This window comes from Scophthalmus maximus, chromosome 18 (genome assembly GCF_022379125.1).
Source record: "Scophthalmus maximus strain ysfricsl-2021 chromosome 18, ASM2237912v1, whole genome shotgun sequence".
Taxonomy (NCBI): Eukaryota; Metazoa; Chordata; class Actinopteri; order Pleuronectiformes; family Scophthalmidae; genus Scophthalmus; species Scophthalmus maximus.
This window is the reverse complement of record NC_061532.1, coordinates 15822393-15839893: the sequence shown is the minus strand read 5'-3', so window position 1 is coordinate 15839893 and position 17501 is coordinate 15822393. Positions and strand designations below refer to the sequence as shown.

Here is a 17501-nt window from a genome sequence, read left to right as displayed (position 1 = left end):
TTTGAAACTTTAACATCAATGTTTGTTATATGACCGTGTCTGTTCAATATTACGGGACAAAAGACGGAAAAACATTTTCATTTTGAATTGTTTTCCTGTGGTCTACCCGTCGGGAGCAGCGGGGAATATAATCAAACAAACCCTTTTACTAGTCGGTGTGACGTAGTTCCGCAAACAAGCCTGTGATTGGCCGAGCGGTATGGCGAGGAGCAGGAAGCACGTTAGCCCTGACACCGTGAACGGATCATGGATGGATTTATTTAATTTCACATAAAGTTTATCATCATATTGTGTTTGTGAACTTGTTTTGGGGAAACATGGCCTGTTTCTTTAGAAGAAGAATCGCAGCGAAGGTAGAAATGAAGCTGAAAGTCTAATAAAATGAGACGAATGTGCCAATGCTAACATGTAACACGTCTTGACCCTGGAACAAGTCAAAACAAGGAAATCTTGAAATAGTGTAGACACTTCTCTCTCTCTCTCTCTCTCTCTCTCTCTCTCTCTGTGTGTGTGTAGCTGGGCAGGACGCTGCAGCAGCCGGAGGAAGTCTTCATACCAGCCCTGTCAGCTGTTCCCCTCTTTAAGAAACAGTTGAGTGTGTTTACGTCGCTCACACAGTGAATCTGGTGCCACTTGCCGCGTGTGTGTGTGTGTGTGTGTGTGGATGATGCTCCACTGGTGATTTGTCCCTTCCCCTTGTGTCCTCCTCACCTGGTGTGTGTCCTCCTCACCTGGTGTGTGTCCTCCTCACCTTGTGTGTGTGTGTCCTCCTCACCTTGTGTGTGTGTGTGTCCTCCTCACCTTGTGTGTGTGTGTCCTCCTCACCTGGTGTGTGTCCTCCTCACCTGGTGTTTTGTCCCCTCACCTGGTGTGTGTCCTCCTCAGGAAGACCGCCGACTTCAAACTGTCAATCAACACGTTACGAGCCAATGGCGTCTTACCATCCGGTGGAGACATCCAGCTGCAGACAGAGAACTTGGCCTCTCAGGTGAGATTTCAATTTCTATTTTTTCCAATTTCAAGAAACTTTATTTGTCCCCGTGGGGCAATTCAAAGTCACATGGAGCAATGCAAAATAAAGGCAAATAACTGTACAAATCACATACAAATCATTTAGTATGTTTGTATTTTTTTTGGTTTAATCTGTCAGTGATTTCCTAAGATGTCATTATGAAACCTTTATGACAAAGAAAGATTTTAGTTTAACCATAAAAGTTAATCAACTATAAGTAAAAAGTACAACCAAATATATAGAACTTGAATTAAGAAAATAAACATTTCATACCGGTCCACATAAGCGCTGATATGTTTTTGAAAGGCTCATATCGGACGATGTTACTGCCAACCGATATATCGGTCGGGTTATAGTTTTGACAGAGTTTGATAGTCCAACCTCCCAAAAAAATTCAGTTAACAATAATGTAAACCAGAGAAAACTGTCTTTGCTTCACATATTAGTATATATCATCTAAATATTTATGGTTATGTTGTGTGGTGTTGTGCTATTTCACACTCTTGGCTCATAAAAGCTGACACATTAGACAAAGCATCGTTTTTAATTTGTAATCCGTGTTGCATTTCTTTTTCCAGTTGAAGCAGGACAGTGTGGTGGAAGACGTATCTGCTGATCGTGGAACGATCCACTTCACGTTAAATCGCAAGCTCTTTGTCCAGGTGTGTAAGTGCACAATTCCACAAGGATAGGAGAAAAAAAGTCTTGACTTATTCTGTTGTTTACTCATAACATTTGTGACATATGTGTTTTAGAAAATGTTGGAGCCATTTGAAAAGCATGGGGAGGATGTAACGTTTGGGTTAGATAGTGAACTTTTTGATAATCTCAAGAGAGGAACAACATTAGTGGAATACAGGTGTGTTTGTCTTATTTTCATTTTCATACGTCTCTACCTTTTTAGATATTCAAACAGAGTTAATGTGTTTTTCTGTTTGTTGCAGCTCTCCAAATATTGCCAAAAAATTCCATGCTGGACACCTGCGGTCTACAATTATTGGTGAGTCGATTTAACCGGCAATTGAAAACACATTTAGTTATATATTAATATGTGAGCTGAGTTGCACTGTGAACCAGAGCAGTATTCGCTTATATGTCACCTGATAAATGACAAGAAACTGTTCAGAAATGCCAAAATAAAACAACATTTTTATTTTGTTTTCTCTGTAAAATGGCTGCAAAACTCCCATTATGAACTGATAGTGAAGTCAGTCCCTCTCCAGGTAACTTCATCGCTAACCTGAAGCAGTCCCTCGGAAACAACGTTATTCGGATGAACTACCTCGGAGACTGGGGTATGCAGTTTGGTGAGTAAAATAATGTGCTAAATATTCCACAGGTGTCTTCCGGTATCATAAAGTCCCCAGATGTTAAGTGTTCCCCATCGTGGATTTCAGGTTTGCTCGGAGCTGGGTTTGGCCGGTTCGGATGTCCGGAGAAATTAAAACAGAATCCCTTACAACATTTGTTCGAGGTGAGTTTGTATGTGTGAGTAAAAACGGATATGACACACCGGACGAACTGCCATCCTACCACCAGTTTCAGTGATGTTTGGGTTTGGAAATAGGATGTTACGGGGTCTAAATGCTGTCAAGGATAAACAGCTTTTCCATGGTGACATATTGTGTATAATTCAGATGTTAAAGTGTCTTGCAGGTGTATGTGCAAGTAAACAAGGAAGCAGAGCACAGTGAGGAGGTGAAGCAGGCTGCCAGACACTTCTTTAGACAGCTGGAGCAGCACGAGAGCGAGGCTGTGTCGCTATGGCAACGCTTCAGGGACATCACAGTGAGCGAGTATCAACACGTTTACAAGGTAGAAGCAGCCGCACGGGCGTTATAAATGGACACTGTGGTCCAAAGTAAAAAATCTCTAGAGTACTCACTTCACTTGATGTGAGAAACGAACATAATCATAACACTTCCACTAACTGAAATCTGAAAATCTTTCCAGCGGTTAGGGGTCCACTTTGATATTTACTCCGGGGAGTCCGAGCACCAAGCTCAAGCCCAGGAAACGGTGCAGCAGCTGAGGAGCAGAGGCCTGTTGAAAACCTCAGAGTATGTGACCGTGTGTGTGTGCGCGCGTGTGATGGTTTATGATGAGAAAACGGTTTGACAGACACAGAGTAAACGTGTTTTTCGTGTGAGGGATGAAACTCAAACCCATGGATGTTGTTGTAATTTTTTTCAGGAAGGGAACTGGTGTAGTCGATCTTTCCCCCGACGGAGACATGAGCAGCATCTGCACACTGCTCCGCAGCGACGGCACGACTCTCTACATCACCAGGTCAGCGCTCAGAGGGAATTCACGACAAAACTTGGAACTGTACAGCTGAGTTGTTTCCGGACTGGAGAAAGTTATTCGGACAGTTATTGTGTAATTTGATTGACATTTCGTAAAAGTCCTTTCTGATAGAAAAGACTATGACAGCTAAACATATGCACTGAAGTACTGATCTGAGCTTGTGTTAAAGATTGCAACAATAACTTTTTTATTTGCATTTTCTCATTTCCAGAGACCTCGCTGCAGCCGCTGACCGAAAACAAAAGTACCACTTTGATGAGATGATTTATGTGGTAAGGACACTGATGCACTGGAGATCTCTACGCTTACTTTTTTAGTTTTTCATCACTGCCCTTCATTGTAAAAATAATAGTAATCATTGTTCTGTCTGTATTTGTTATTGATTGCTTTTAAAGACAGATAAAAGCCAAGCGAATCACTTCCACCAGTTGTTCCAGATCCTCCTCGCTATGGGACATTCTTGGGCTGAGAGGTACAGCAGCAGGAGAAACACCACACATAACATACCGTATCTGGGTTTAATACAAGCTTTTTGTTTGTTTAAGAAAATCAAAGTAACCAAATAAGGACTCGCTGCTCTAAAAATGTTGTTGCGAAACATCTTTCATAATTTACTGACGGAAATGCTCAGTAACTTAAAGAAGAAACAAAAAATATCAAATATTGGGAAAGAAACATGCAGATGAACTGGTAACTGTTAGTCAAGTCAATGAGAACGGAATGAAAATGGAATTCACTTGGATTTACCAACACTTAATGAAACCAGTGCCCCACCCACTGACAGACCAACATTTAATTATAAACATCTGCTCTGGAAGAGTCTCAGTGTATTTACTCATTTACTCACATTTAATTTTCAGCAGCTTGTGCTTTACTTGAATATTGTATATATACAATAATATAGATGTTTGCATGCATTCATTTCTACTCCACCACATTTCAGAGGAAAATCAACTACTTCTATCTTTGAGTTGTAGTTTCTTTGAAGATTAGAATATTAAAAATGTGTATTTAACATATGAAAACAAATAGACTCCACATCAGTTTGAACATCAAAATGTTGCTTACAAATCAGTTATAATAAATCATGATAAGCAGCATTCTGCATAATTAGTACCTTTACTTTTGAATGCAAGAATTACACTTGCAATGGAGCATTGTTATATGATTGTTTAAGTGTTTTTACGTTTACTTTGTTAATGTATACATGATTTGTGGTTGCAGCTGTCAGCACGTTCCCTTCGGCCTGGTGCAGGGCATGAAGACCCGGACCGGGGAGGTGGTGTTTCTGGAGGACGTGCTGAACGAAGCTCGGGCCAGAATGTTACACAACATGAGTCAATCAAAAAGTAAAGTTCGTTCGTCAAACACAAGCTATATAGCAACAGATGGCACACATGAGTTGAGACCAAAAATCAGTTTCCATGCATCAACACTTAAGGGATAAAGCAACTGGTCTGGGTCATGTTAATATTGTGACAGTATTACTTACTAGTAAATCATAGTAGGAACTCAGTATTATCTCCTTTTCATAACACATTTTATTTTAAAATGAAGCCAAAGTTTGCTTTAACTCGCAGAAGGTTCTCTACATTTTTAGTGGTCACCTAAAACTTTAAAACACAAAATGAATTTAAAATTACATTTAGAAATACTTCTCCATCTGGTAAAATGGTAACAAGCCACAGAAAATATTTAGTCATGGATTTTTAATATTTCAATCTGTAAACACCAAATAACTTCAATTAAGAGCTGAAATAACACTATACAGTATAATTATATTACTGTCAGACAATAGGATAGGATAATTTTGACGATGGCAAATTGAACAATTCCCACAACCAGCTTTTTGGTTTATTTAAATCTGGCCTAGTAACAACAGAATGGTCCTTTGAATTATGTAAAAACCAGGCTGTTGTCCCCCAGCAGTAGCCATTAAAATGGCTAATATGCATGATGATATGTATGAAGAACATTTTGTATTTGTGAATACGAGTGACTCTGATGCTCGCTCTTTTCCACAGCGACGAAGGAGCTGGACGACCCAGAGGACACGGCAGAGAAAGTGGCAATCAGTGCACTAATAGTTCAGGTAGAATTAAAGCTTTAAACTACACATCAGTCTGACATACAGCGACTTGTTTCAAGACATTCATCTATTTTCCCTTGACCTTGTTTCAGGACTTCAAAGGTCCCCTGCAGTCAGACTATAAGTTCGACTGGGACAAGATGCTGCAGGCGCAGGGAGACACGGGCGTCTTCCTCCAGTACACACACGCTCGACTCTGCAGGTCTGTATTCGGTCACTCATCTCATAAAAACGGCAAAGCAAAATAGTGGGACACATCTTCAACTGTAATGCCGTTACTGCAGTTTGATACGGAGGAATGAGGGTATAGACGCGGCTACATTCGATCCGTCTCTTCTACTTGAGCGGACGAGCGTCACAATCCTCCAGCACCTCCTTCGGTGAGCAAACTACTTTTTAAAAACCCCAACATCCTCTAATTATTCCTCAGCACCTTGTCAAACGTGACAGTGAAAGAATCTGACAAAATGCCAGTGCTGTTTAGGTATTTGCTCCTTGTCCAACCAAACATAAACTAAGGTGTCTGCTTTGTTTTCAGGTATGATGAGGTGTTGTATCAGTCCGCCCAGGATCTGCAACCCAAACACCTGGTCAATTTCTTATTGAAACTGTGGTAAGGAACAGGGTCTGGGATTTGTCAGCATGTTGGGAACTTACGCAAGCATCAAATATGTGTATACGAATGTTTTGCCGTTTGTCTTGGGAGTGGTGATTTAACCGTTAACTGAGGCGTATACACGTTGTTCCTCTTCGCTCTCTTGCAGCCACCTGATCGCCTCAGCTCACAGGGAGCTGCCGGTGAGAGGAAGCCCTCAGGAAGTTGCACAGGTAAACAGGAGAAACACTTATGTACACACCTTGTTTTCCCCTTTTAAAATCATCATCATGCAACATCTCCCAGGGCAGTAAATCCACACCACCCGAAAGACGTTGACACTTTTGCAGGAGTGTAATTATTTAACTTCTATGTATATATAAGAAATGTTTAATGGAGCATTAGCTAATCATTTGTTAAAATGTCAACAGGCCAGGTTACGACTGTTCAGCGGTGCCTGCTCGGTCCTGGCCAGCGGGATGAGGATCCTCGGCATCACACCGGTCCATAAAATGTGAAACTCGCCACATAATTTGTTGTTCTGTAAATAAGGGCCTTATGTTTTAAAAAATAAAATCATCCGTCTTACACCTGTTGTCCGGGGTTTTCCCCTCACACAGATCATAATCAGGTGTAAATCAATCAAAATACTTTGATTGCATGGAAATATTGCCAAATAATAATTAAGATCATGAAAAATATAATTAAGTTATTTCAATAATATCCTTATTTAGGTGAAGTATTCACAATGCTGTGGGAAAAAAAGAGTTTTGACGACAAGTTGATTAACACAATGCTTAAATCTCTATCTATGATCTTCAGTTTGTTTTGATTATTGCATTATGTTGCTTAATGTTCATTCTTTTTGTCCAAAGCGACAGAGAGAAAGTGTAATGAAAATATTAAAAACAGACTTAAGTTATATTATACTTAAACAAACTCATCTGAACGTATAAGCCAACAGAACAAGGACAACATCAAATGCTCAAAAAAGTTTTTCCGCTAAAGTTTCCGATATTAACTAAGTACAAATTCCTCAAACCTGTACTTTGGAGACACCAGCTTCCAAACTCTTTCAATACATAGCATCACTCTCACTACAGGACGAGGGGAAATGCAAAGCTCCACAGGCCTCCTGTGCCTAGAAGCAGTTGCTGAGCTACGACTGGACATTCGTTTTTTAAATCAAACAAGCTGGTTTTAACCAAACAACAAATTCCGACACAAAAATTCTGAAATACTAACCAAACGTTTTTAAACACTTTTCCATTTAAATTTAATAAAAGGCTTTAAAACAACTTTGAAAGCAGAATCCAACACGGATCTGACATGATAAGACATAAGACACTTAAAGAGATATTATAAACATAATCACACATGCAACCTCCAGTCCAAGTGAGTTCTCCTGTGATTTGGGCACATTCAGAATCAGCACAATGTGGTATGAGCATAAAACAAACACATTGAACAGTTTGAAACAGACTAATGACTAAGTGAAAAATTAAATGAAATTAAAAAACTCCATGAGAAGGAGTTGTGGTATTTGTACGCCCCCCTATAAAATATATGGAGGCATTAAAAGTAAGTGTAACAAAGTCCAGTTGTAACATGTCACTCCAGCTTGGCTGAAGATGAATTACAAGACCTCAGTGATTGTTTCACATTTTTACAAACTTTAAAAGCAGCTAACTAAGAAGGCCAGTTTTAAAAAAGGTATTTTTTGTTTTCAAAAAAAAAAAAAGAATCTGGTCTTAAAAACTCAAGTTTTCTGGAAATGTAAGAGGACGTGGGCGGGGTTAAAAGAACAGGCTCCGGGGGTCCTTCCAGTGCAGGGGGCTCGCTTCAGTCCCCAGAAATGTGACCCGCTCACCAGCGGTTGAGGCGTCTCTTCTGCCGGGTCGGCGACTCACACGGTGATCAGCTTCTGTTTGGACTCTGCGTCCTCTCTCCTCAGCTTGGACGTGTCTTGCTTCGGGAGTCCATACAGGTAGATGGACACACACACGAGGAGGGCGCCGGAGGCAAATGTGATCGCTGCTCGAGAGAGGGAGGAAAGAGAAACATGAGACACCAAATAAGATTTTTTTTTTAAAAAGACAGTTGTAGAATGGCATTAGTTTTGAAAGGAAAAGTGGAGTTTTATGTTTCTGAATAAGGGTATTGATGGTTCGCTCTTCCCAAAATACCATTCATGTCCTGCAATGAAACTTTCAATAGAAAAAATAAATCTAACATCTCGCCTTTAGCTTTTCTGGAGTTTGCCGCACACATAGCAGGAGATTGTCTGAATAATACGTGTTCACAACAGAATGAAAATTTCACTCGACGTGAATCTTCCAAAGATTTTCCTGCTGTATTCTCACATGGGCAAATTCTGACATTTTCTGGAAATTTGACTATGGGGCTGGGAGGAAAAGTTCTGGAAAATGTCCGGTGCAACATCTGTGGACTTATAAGGAAATTTTCAGGAGAATTATCTGGACTTCCGTGAATGTCTGAAAGCAGCTTTTGATTTTTCGTTGGTCTTTTAAATGCATAAAGAATATTTGAGGGTTTTTGTGGATTCAGGAATCACTTTAAATTGACACCTATCATGAAATATAGCTAAATATACAGTTACAGTAAATATGAGCCACTATATCAGACCAAATGGTTTTTTTCATTTTCTTTTAGGTTCTATATTCAAAATGTGAAAACACACAAGTCATAAGCCACAACACCACATGCACAAAACACACTCCCTCATCTTATGAGCCAGATGGACGGCAAAAACCCGGCAGGTAAACAACTTACTGATCTGTAGTCCAAACAACATGACAGACGCCACAGTTGAGATGACGATGGCGGCCGCGGCGGAGAAGCCCTTCATGATGTTGTCTGTGTACTTCACCACCACTGAGGTGTACAGGCCTCCCACACTGGCCAGGACTGGCAGCAGAAAGAGAACAATGTCAGTCAAACGATTGAAGGGAAAAAAGAAAAGAAAAAGGTGAAATGAAATAGAAAACATTCTCGGCTTTTATTGTACTTACATACTACAAAACACACCCAGGGTGTATAACCAAAAAAGAAGCCTTTCTCCAGGACCTTTGCCCCGTCCGTCATGTAAACACCCATCAGTGTGACCACAATGCCAGACAAGTACATCTGTATGTTCCTCACCCACAGAGATGTGTCGGAGCTCTTCAGCACCTTCTCAAAATACACACCTCCAACCAGAAGAAGATAAACACACGAGTGTCAGGTGCAAAGTAAATATATTCAAGTTTTTACGAAAAGATGAGAGATTCACAATCACAGCTAGGCAAATAAAATCACTGTACTTTTAGAAACTTGTGATAACAAATGACATGACTCATTCTGCAAGTGCACATCAGATGTTTACATGGCTGCAGATAGCTTTGGCACAACAGTTTTTTAAGTTACTCTAATGATTTTTAGTGTGTGTGGTTTCATTATTACCTGCAAATCCAGAGCAAACGACAGCGACAGCAATAGCCACGAAGCCGATAAAAGGATTTTGCTCAATCTGGGAAAAAAAAGAAGAAGAAATGACTTGGTGAAAATGAAGCTTGAGGAAAATACAGGAAATAAATAGCCCCAAAAATCAATGACCTCCTCGATGAGGATGATCCAAAGAGTCACCGGGAATTTGGCCTTGAATTTTTGAACTGGCCCCACCGTACCTGGACTTTAGTGGCTTCTGCGGGCCTCCATTGCACGAGCGTGACGCCCCCGCAGAGCATGAACACGGAGAACCACTGCAGCCGGCTGAGAGAACGGTTCAGCATGAGGACTGTGCACAAGGCCGTGCACGGGATCTTCAGCTGATAGGTCACCTGAACAGGAAAAAGCAACTTAGGGTTTAACAGCTGTTTATTTTTTAACCCGAGCGATGGCTGAGCATTTCTTTGAGCAGCATCCTGCTTTTTCTTCTTCTTTCTTTTACACCATTTCACGACATTTCATAAGGGAAAGGGCTGTAATACATCACCTCAGCTGTGCAGCTGGATTTGGTCTGGAAATTCATACCTGATAAACGGCGGCATCAAGGTTGCTCAAAGCGAGAAAGGCCATGTTGTTCTGAACGCCGTACACGACGGAGGGCACGCTCAGCTTCAGCAGCTCTTTGGGGCTGAAGAACACATGTTCCACCAGGGCGTTCTTCAGTCTGCTGAGGCTTCCTGTTTCTCTGGGAGGGAAGAGAAGACATAAAAACAGACTCATGAGAAGGAGAAGAAGTAGTGTTGATACTTTCGATGATTCACTCAAGCAAACATTCATTGCGCTTGTGGAAACTGGTGAATGGCTGTTCTTGACATTTCCCACTGAAAATCGACGGGTGTAAATAACAAAACTAACTGACAACGGTGTTTGACAATGTCTGCCATGTTTGAACTGGCTCAGGTTCTCTGACTCAGGTGTTCAACTTGTTCCAAGTACACAACAAATACGTCCAAGAGAGGCCTGCCTGTTTAGTTTTCATGCCGGAAAACAATGTTGCTGAATATCTGAGAGCGGCAGAAATTGTTTACACTCTCAGACATGAACCTTGGAACTTGACAGAATGATCACAGATTTAAACCAGATATTTTTCTCCATGTCCTTTTTTTTTTTTTTACTTTTCCTTATTGTAATTCTTTATTTCATTTTTTAATATGCAATAATCCCTCACTTTAATATATCAATTCCCATTGTTTTCATGTGCAATAGATGCCATAAGATAGTGTCAGGCACTTCCATCTCGGCTTCACTCTCTGGACCCCGTACGTCCATTTTTAAATGCAGTCCATGGCTGTGATTGGTCAATTGGTTTCCTGACACCTCGTCCTCCACGTGATCGATCAATTAACCGAGGAAACGACCGACTGAAACGGACTGAGGCCACTCACTTCGCCAGCATGCCCAGACTCAGGACGAGTTTGACGACCTCGGTGATGCATACTGCGGTGGTGGAGAAGTACAGGTCGCCCGAAGAGATGGTCCTCGTGTACCGCAGGGCCACCGTGTACGTCGCCGCCACCAGAGTCATCACTGTCAGGCAGTAGAGCTTGAAGAGCACGCTCACGTTCTCTGGGCAGAGACACACACACACACACACACACACACACACACACACACACACACACACACACACACACACACACACAGTAGCATTGAGATGAGTTAGCTAACGACCGTTGCCTTTTCATGGTTGCCTGGCTACAGCAACACCGTTAGCTATTGATGTTCATTGCTGTTCATTAAGTGACGTTATAACTGACATAACTAGTGGCTAGAAGCTGTTTAATTGAAAGTAATTAACCCCCCCCCCCCCCCCCCCCCCCCCCCCCCCTCGCCACTGTTGGGTCTCCCCCCATCTAACGGTCAGCTAACGTCAACCGCTGTATGCTAGCTAGTGGTCACAGGTGAAACTCACCGGCCGCCATTGTTGCTCTGGGTTGTTGTCAGTTCCGAGTGGCGAGGAAGTCCGTTATCCTGTTTCACGTTAACATGGCATTAAAACCGACACACACTTCGGCAGTGTTGGCTCAGGGTGTGTCTGCAGCTGAGCCAAACCAGTCGCCACTGGCCGAAAACACTGCCGAACTAGCTCCCACGTCGTTTTTGAGTTACGTGTATACACTAGGCATTCCGTTAAGGCGTATTTTCACAACAAAAGCCCACTTCCGGTGAGCGTTCGTTCAATTAATCAGTCAGGAGGTCAGTCAGCATTAAAATATTGATTGTGATATATTTAATTTCTCAATATTTTCTTTCATACTGATATTCATTTTAACTTCCTATTTCGAACACACAAGTTCTAACAGTTGACACAAACAAGCCGTTCACACTCGCAAACGATTTTATGTTGAAAACCGGATATCGCTAACCCTTGCATTGATTTTTAGATGCGTTCACCGTACAGGCTCGAAAAAAGGAGCACTCCAAACTTAGGTTGGGTGGCTCTGGTTTGACCACGGAGAGACGCGGGTGACGGATGGTTTTGACCGTAGTAGAAAGAAAAAAACGCCATGAATGCAGCTCATGTGGTAAAGAATGGAGTTGAAACACAGTCCGTAGCTGGTTGACTGGGAGTTTCCTTGCCGTGCCGCTTCCATTTCCCAGATTGCCGTGCGCCTGGACCCGACCTAATGGAAGGGTGAGCTTGTTTTCAGTACCATGATATGCCGTCGGTCAGCGTCTGTGGTTGTGACGACACACTCAATGGTAAAGGGGGGCTTCAAAAAATATATACGTATGTTACTTTTAGTTACTTTAGTTACCCAAACACAATGAATACATTGTAAAGAAATTATAATAATAATAAAATCTTTTGGGATTGTTCAAGCAGGATACAACATTAAAATCAAATATGAACAGACATATAAGAAAACACAGATACACGAAATGAATGTTTGAATTTATTTATTTTGGATTATCAAATTTTCCATCCCAACTATTTGGAAATTGCCAAATAAATCCAGTGTCCATTCTCCCCCCTCACTGTGAAACCTTATCACCGTTCTTATCATTTATCATGAGGTGTAAAATAAAGTAGGGATATACAATATCTTAATAATTCAAAGCTGATATCTGGTTCTTTGATGATAATAACAACAATATTATGATGATGTTAACATTCAAATGTTCTTTTATTCTGAGGGACAAAAGGTAAGTAGCCTAAATACATATTTGAAATAAAGAATTTCTGGTATATCACATTGAACGATTTCCAGGGAAGGAATGTGTTTCAGTACACTTCTTAGAGACTCAATCTTTAAGAAAAACAGATTTCTTTGCTTTTCCTTAGCAACAACATTCACTGCTTATTGGTTAAACTGGCTTCTCGTGGGGCCGCAGGAGAAAACCCTTTCCCCTCTGACAGCAGCCACAATCCCTCCACACCAACACATTTTACGAACAGCACAGCCTGTTGAACACATATTGAAAATGCAGGTGGTTTTAAATGGGTAGAGAAGCGAATTACTTCCCCACAAACTTCCAGCCTGTGATGTTACTTTGGTGTAGCTCTACTCACAAATGGCAAACTGCCCTATACACGTACGTGTCGTGCACCGCAGCGTGGATTGGGCAATCGAAAAACAATAACCGCAGGAGTGAACTCAGGAGTTGTCGGAGGGAACGCGCTCAATGCCCTCGCTCTCCCTCACCAGCGCCCTCTCCAGGATGACGCGGCCCTCCTTGTAGCGCTGGCTTTCCTCGGTGGCGAACTCGTACATCCAGCCCAGCTTGCTGTTGCAGTTCTTGCAGCTGACGTCCCGCACCATGTGTCTCCCCGTCAGCATGACCCTGTCCTGGACCTCGCTGTGCTGCAGATTCACAACCTGGAGGGCGGCAGTCAGTCACACGTCTGTCACTTGTGACATTTCAGGAATCTTTAGGTTTCCCCAAGCAAATTACAGCGAGTTAAGTCCAAACATCACAGAAAAATATTTAGAATTATAATAGTTGTGGACTAGGTGCAAAATTAAATCATTTAAATGCTGTTCAGGGTTGCAACCAACAGGTATTTTCATTTATTACTTAATCGATAATGAGATCACTATATAAAAGAAAAGAATTGTTTGTTTGTTTTTTAAATCAAAGGGAAATCAAACAAGATTTGACTATAATATAAGGAGAAACATCAAATTTTCACATTTAAGAAACCGATCAGGTGAAAGGTTTGGCATTTCTGTTTAAAAAAGAAATGAATTAATGAAGAATCAAAACAGTTGCAGAACAACTTTCTGCAAATCAAGTAACTGTTTTAGCACTAATCACATCCGCAGTGTTGCACTGTTTTTATGAAATTAGGGCTGATTTATCTTGGGCAAAATCAAAACAATTTTGATAATTGTGATAATGTCATCAAATCGTGAATAAGGAATATTTTGTGCTTGTTTGTGTTCGCATTGATCAACTCCTAGAAAATAAAAAATAAAAAAGTCTTATAATCTGATTATGAGGTATTGATCATTATGTTTATTAATATCAGATGTGCCGAAAAGATTATATATCACAGTGATAATAAAAAATGTACATTTAAGGAAATAACCACTCGAGTCTGGGTGATCGATTTTCTGTCCAGTGGTAAATGCTAAAGTACAAATACATTATAGTATATGTTAAAGAACATGTACAGTACAGTAGAGTAAATGATGAAGTTCATGTGCAGTACTGTACAGTATTCTACCTTGTTGAACAGGAAAGCTCGGCCGGTGGCTCCGGTGAAGCGCGTGGAGATGAGCTCCGCCCGGTTGGTCAGGATGGTGTCACAGTTGGCGCAGGAGAAGAGGCGAGTTCCACCGACATGATCCAGGAAGATTCGCCCCATTTTACTGTTCGCCTGTTCGGTAAAAACGACAGATGGTGACAGGAAGCAGCAGCCCTGCAGTGGAAGGACCAACCAAGTAAAACGGTTTATAATGTGGCAGCGAATCTTTAGATATCTGATTGTATGAAACTAGTTGATTTGTCATTTGTTGAAATTGATAGATTTGCCAAAGACATTGCAGTCCTGGTGATTTTTATCCATTAACCACCCAGAAATCTTGTAGTATCATAGGAACCTCAACATCATGATGTCAAACTTTATATACCATTTATACCATGACAGAGCATTTCATCCTTATTCTCTAATTCGCTCCTCTTTTGACACCCAGTTTGTAAAAGGTTTGACATTTTGATGGTGAGTCATGATGACAGGAAAAAAAAAAGAGACCATGTCTTGTCTGTGGAAAATACATGAATCGATACATGACATAACTGATCATACAATAGAAAATGAATCATCGGCTTTGTTGAAAACTGATTCAATGTTTGTGGGATGCCAAACATTTCCTGATCTGATATATTGAAAAGCAATTTTTGGGGATTTGTCCTCAGAGATATTTAAATTTTAAAATGTTTGCGTGGGCCATTTGTCTGGACAGATTAATTGATACAGTAAATCATCTTAAATTGTAGTCCTTATAATAAAACCGCCATGACTGTGCAAAAAAAGGACAACGCTCAGTTTGTACTCTAACGCCCCCAGGGAGACGCGGTTACGACTTCTCGACACTTGGATTCTGGAATTTATTGGATTCACCTGAAGGCATCATCGGGGCTGGTATGTCAACAATGGAGGGTTGAAAAAAAAAACGGGCTTCATGACAAACCACCGTGGTTAATCTTCCTATCATACAAAAGCAGAGCTGTAGGTTTTCATTAAGGAAAGATACAATTAAAAATAAACTCTATCGCTGGTCAGAAACACTGACATGACAACAGCTGACATAAATAGACCCAAAATAACGGTTATGTCGAGTCTGATGTTGTCACCTACCGTTGAGTGAAGGCGGAGAGCTTCTGAGGAAACGTAGCGTTTAGAGCAATTCTCTCTCTTTATTGTCTTTATTCCTCGTTTTTGTGTCTTAATTTTTTTAGTAACAACGTTTTCTCTGTTGTTCTTCTTCTTGTCAAACTCAGCGCAGAGCAGTTTGATGCAGTTACAGTCCAGACGTGACGACAACATCTTCCGCTCAGCACTTTCAAAATAAATCGACACAGTGAACAGCAAAAGTAAAAGTAAAAACGTACACTGTCGGTGTCACCGTATGAAATTAATACTGGACTATAGACCGAACGCTTGTGGGTGTGTCAGTATTCGTACAGTGCTTCGGTCACAGTGCATGGTGCAGATCAAGCTCTTTGAGTCTGTGCTTTTATTTTGAAGGCTCATTCTCCCCAGTGTTGTTCATAAAACTCCGCCAGCTTGATGCAGCTCCAAATATTGACCACAGGGGGCAGCAGAGCACTCCACAACAATGACAGTATATTATTATTACTTATAAGCAGTGCTTATAATAATTGTAACAGTGTATTAAAGTATACGTATATATATACACACACTGTAAAAGATACCACATTATAAGAGACAATTCCTGTTTTCTAAAGAATGTAAAAGTACAGAAATAGAATCAGTATAATGTATTCAAAGTATGGAAAGTAAAAGTAGTTAATATGCGATAAAATGGTAGTATTAAGATTATTATAAGATACTTGAAACTGTAAAAAAAAATTAAAGTTGGTACCAATTTTAACAATTTTGTATGCAGCTGGATAGTCTGATCTAAAAGACCTAATAGTTGTGCAATATATCAATATCACAATAGAAAGTATAAACTGGCATAAAATGACAATGATCAGGTACAAGTACTTGGTTACATTCACCCACTGAATCTTGAGGATTTTATTTTTCCTTAAGATATTCACATACATTAAGATCAGTCCTTGCTTTGCTGCTGTGGTTTTCATTTGTGTTTAACTTGGACAATGCTATGTTACGTTATAAACCAATTCAGCTTTTCTCAAGGCCACTGCAGATATCCTTTTATGGTGTTTCCCAGACATCATGCAGTTAATCCTCACTCGGCTGCTTATCATCATGTGTTGTAAAAATAAAAAATTAAAAGTCCTGCAATCAAGTAACAGATTACGCTTAAAATATGTTTTACCTGAGGACATATGTCTGAGGACAGGTGTAATTGTTTATTCATTGGGCTCTTTTTAATACATCTTCATACTGGCCCACCTACGCCAGTTCGACCTCATGCACCATAACTTCCCATGACATTTGATGTCTCCTCAAGTTTTGTGACAGACGTTATAGTAGCTTCCCAAAACACCACACAGAGATTTCTCTCCTCCCAGATGACTGACTGCACCTAGTGCCGAATCTAGAAAAGCAGAGATCAGTACGATCCATCTGGTCGTCTGTCGCTCCAGTTGGCGGGATATGCGAAGGCAGCTCCACGTCTCACAAGACTTTTTCTCATCATCTCTTCCAGCTCCTCTTTTGTTTATTCACCGAAATTCTAAGGGACTTTTATTTGCTTTTGGACTCTTTCTTGTATACTTGTTTTCTTTAGAAGATTTCCTGCTCTTCTCTAAAGCTACAAATTCACCCTTCACATTTCTATACATGGTATTGAAGCCAATTTGAAAATGTTAACCCGCAGTTGTAATATTTATTTCCAAAGCGTGACAGACCACTCCTCCCTGTAGCCCTTTTACTCCAGCCCTTTAGATTTACTACACTCCTAAGCATTTTACTTAGGAATGTTCCAAAGGAGTAAGACTTATTCTATTGATTCATTCTATATTATGTCATATTATATATTCTAACATAACAAACTCATGAAGATATGAAAAAAGGACTGAAATAGAATCAAATTCAATATAATTAAATCAAAAAGGAAACTAAACTGACGAGTTTAGAGAAAAATTCACGGATAAGGACGAAGCCTGAATAAGTAAAAAAGCTGTGATACGTCCAATCAACTGCAAAGAGTGAAGTCATTATAATCAATGATATTTTGTTTGACACATGGCTCAGGAGGTATAGATATAGATGGACACCACTTGTTATGCACCAAAGCAAATCCCTTGTATAAGAAAACCTACTTGGCAATAAACATGATTTTGTTTCTGATTCTGTTTCTGTACCGCGGTTGTATCTGCCCTGGTCC

General features: G+C 40.5%; 3 protein-coding genes across 6 annotated transcripts; 1 reads left to right on the top strand and 2 right to left on the bottom strand.

The window, feature by feature from the left end:
- The first annotated feature begins 191 nt into the window (after positions 1–191).
- Positions 192–6593, top strand: rars2 (arginyl-tRNA synthetase 2, mitochondrial). Of its 2 annotated transcripts, XM_035617554.2 has the most exons (20): positions 192–353; positions 517–590; positions 886–988; positions 1591–1674; positions 1768–1871; positions 1957–2012; positions 2236–2319; positions 2410–2486; positions 2669–2827; positions 2966–3072; positions 3206–3301; positions 3531–3591; positions 3715–3791; positions 4544–4668; positions 5344–5411; positions 5501–5610; positions 5693–5788; positions 5947–6021; positions 6173–6236; positions 6435–6593. In XM_035617554.2, the coding sequence occupies exons 1-20, from the start codon at positions 318–320 to the stop codon at positions 6519–6521; spliced, it is 1743 nt and encodes a 580-aa protein (XP_035473447.1). In that variant the 5' UTR covers positions 192–317; the 3' UTR covers positions 6522–6593. The 2 variants fall into 2 exon arrangements, with proteins under 2 accessions (XP_035473447.1, XP_035473448.1); XM_035617555.2 differs by lacking the exons at positions 192–353; positions 517–590; positions 886–988; positions 1591–1674 and having other exon boundaries at positions 1788–1871; positions 2216–2319.
- Positions 6594–7254: 661 nt separating this feature from the next.
- Positions 7255–11882, bottom strand: slc35a1 (solute carrier family 35 member A1). The gene is made up of 8 exons (XM_035617556.2): positions 11423–11882; positions 10896–11076; positions 10036–10195; positions 9690–9842; positions 9466–9532; positions 9036–9212; positions 8797–8931; positions 7255–8037 (listed from the first exon to the last, which is right to left on the bottom strand). Exons 1-8 carry the CDS (start codon positions 11430–11432, stop codon positions 7910–7912), a joined length of 1011 nt encoding a protein of 336 aa, XP_035473449.1. The 5' UTR covers positions 11433–11882; the 3' UTR covers positions 7255–7909.
- A 512-nt stretch (positions 11883–12394) lies between these two features.
- LOC118290140 (protein yippee-like 5) lies at positions 12395–15530 on the bottom strand. Of its 3 annotated transcripts, XM_035617559.2 has the most exons (4): positions 15317–15458; positions 15080–15166; positions 14183–14335; positions 12395–13331 (listed from the first exon to the last, which is right to left on the bottom strand). In XM_035617559.2, the coding sequence occupies exons 3-4, from the start codon at positions 14321–14323 to the stop codon at positions 13110–13112; spliced, it is 363 nt and encodes a 120-aa protein (XP_035473452.1). In that variant the 5' UTR covers positions 14324–14335; positions 15080–15166; positions 15317–15458; the 3' UTR covers positions 12395–13109. The 3 variants fall into 3 exon arrangements, with proteins under 3 accessions (XP_035473452.1, XP_035473450.1, XP_035473451.1); XM_035617557.2 differs by lacking the exon at positions 15080–15166 and having other exon boundaries at positions 14183–14377; positions 15317–15530; XM_035617558.2 differs by lacking the exon at positions 15080–15166 and having other exon boundaries at positions 15317–15530.
- Positions 15531–17501: the final 1971 nt, after the last annotated feature.

What these genes read in the sequence shown, in the direction of transcription:
- LOC118290140 (XM_035617557.2), bottom strand. Translation starts at nt 15,505, where the DNA reads ATGTTGTCGTCACGTCTGGACTGTAACTGCATCAAACTGCTCTGCGCT. An exon ending in CTCTCCGCCTTCACTCAACG is followed by an intron (nt 14,378 to 15,316) that starts GTAGGTGACAAC and finishes CTTCCACTGCAG; the next exon opens with GGCTGCTGCTTCCTGTCACC. An exon ending in GAGCTTTCCTGTTCAACAAG is followed by an intron (nt 13,332 to 14,182) that starts GTAGAATACTGT and finishes GCCGCCCTCCAG; the next exon opens with GTTGTGAATCTGCAGCACAG.
- slc35a1 (XM_035617556.2), bottom strand. An exon ending in CGTTTGCTCTGGATTTGCAG is followed by an intron (nt 9,213 to 9,465) that starts GTAATAATGAAA and finishes TTCTGGTTGGAG; the next exon opens with GTGTGTATTTTGAGAAGGTG. An exon ending in CTGGGTGTGTTTTGTAGTAT is followed by an intron (nt 8,932 to 9,035) that starts GTAAGTACAATA and finishes TTCTGCTGCCAG; the next exon opens with TCCTGGCCAGTGTGGGAGGC.
- rars2 (XM_035617554.2), top strand. Translation starts at nt 318, where the DNA reads ATGGCCTGTTTCTTTAGAAGAAGAATCGCAGCGAAG. An exon ending in TTGATGAGATGATTTATGTG is followed by an intron (nt 3,592 to 3,714) that starts GTAAGGACACTG and finishes TTGCTTTTAAAG; the next exon opens with ACAGATAAAAGCCAAGCGAA. An exon ending in GGACATTCTTGGGCTGAGAG is followed by an intron (nt 3,792 to 4,543) that starts GTACAGCAGCAG and finishes TTGTGGTTGCAG; the next exon opens with CTGTCAGCACGTTCCCTTCG.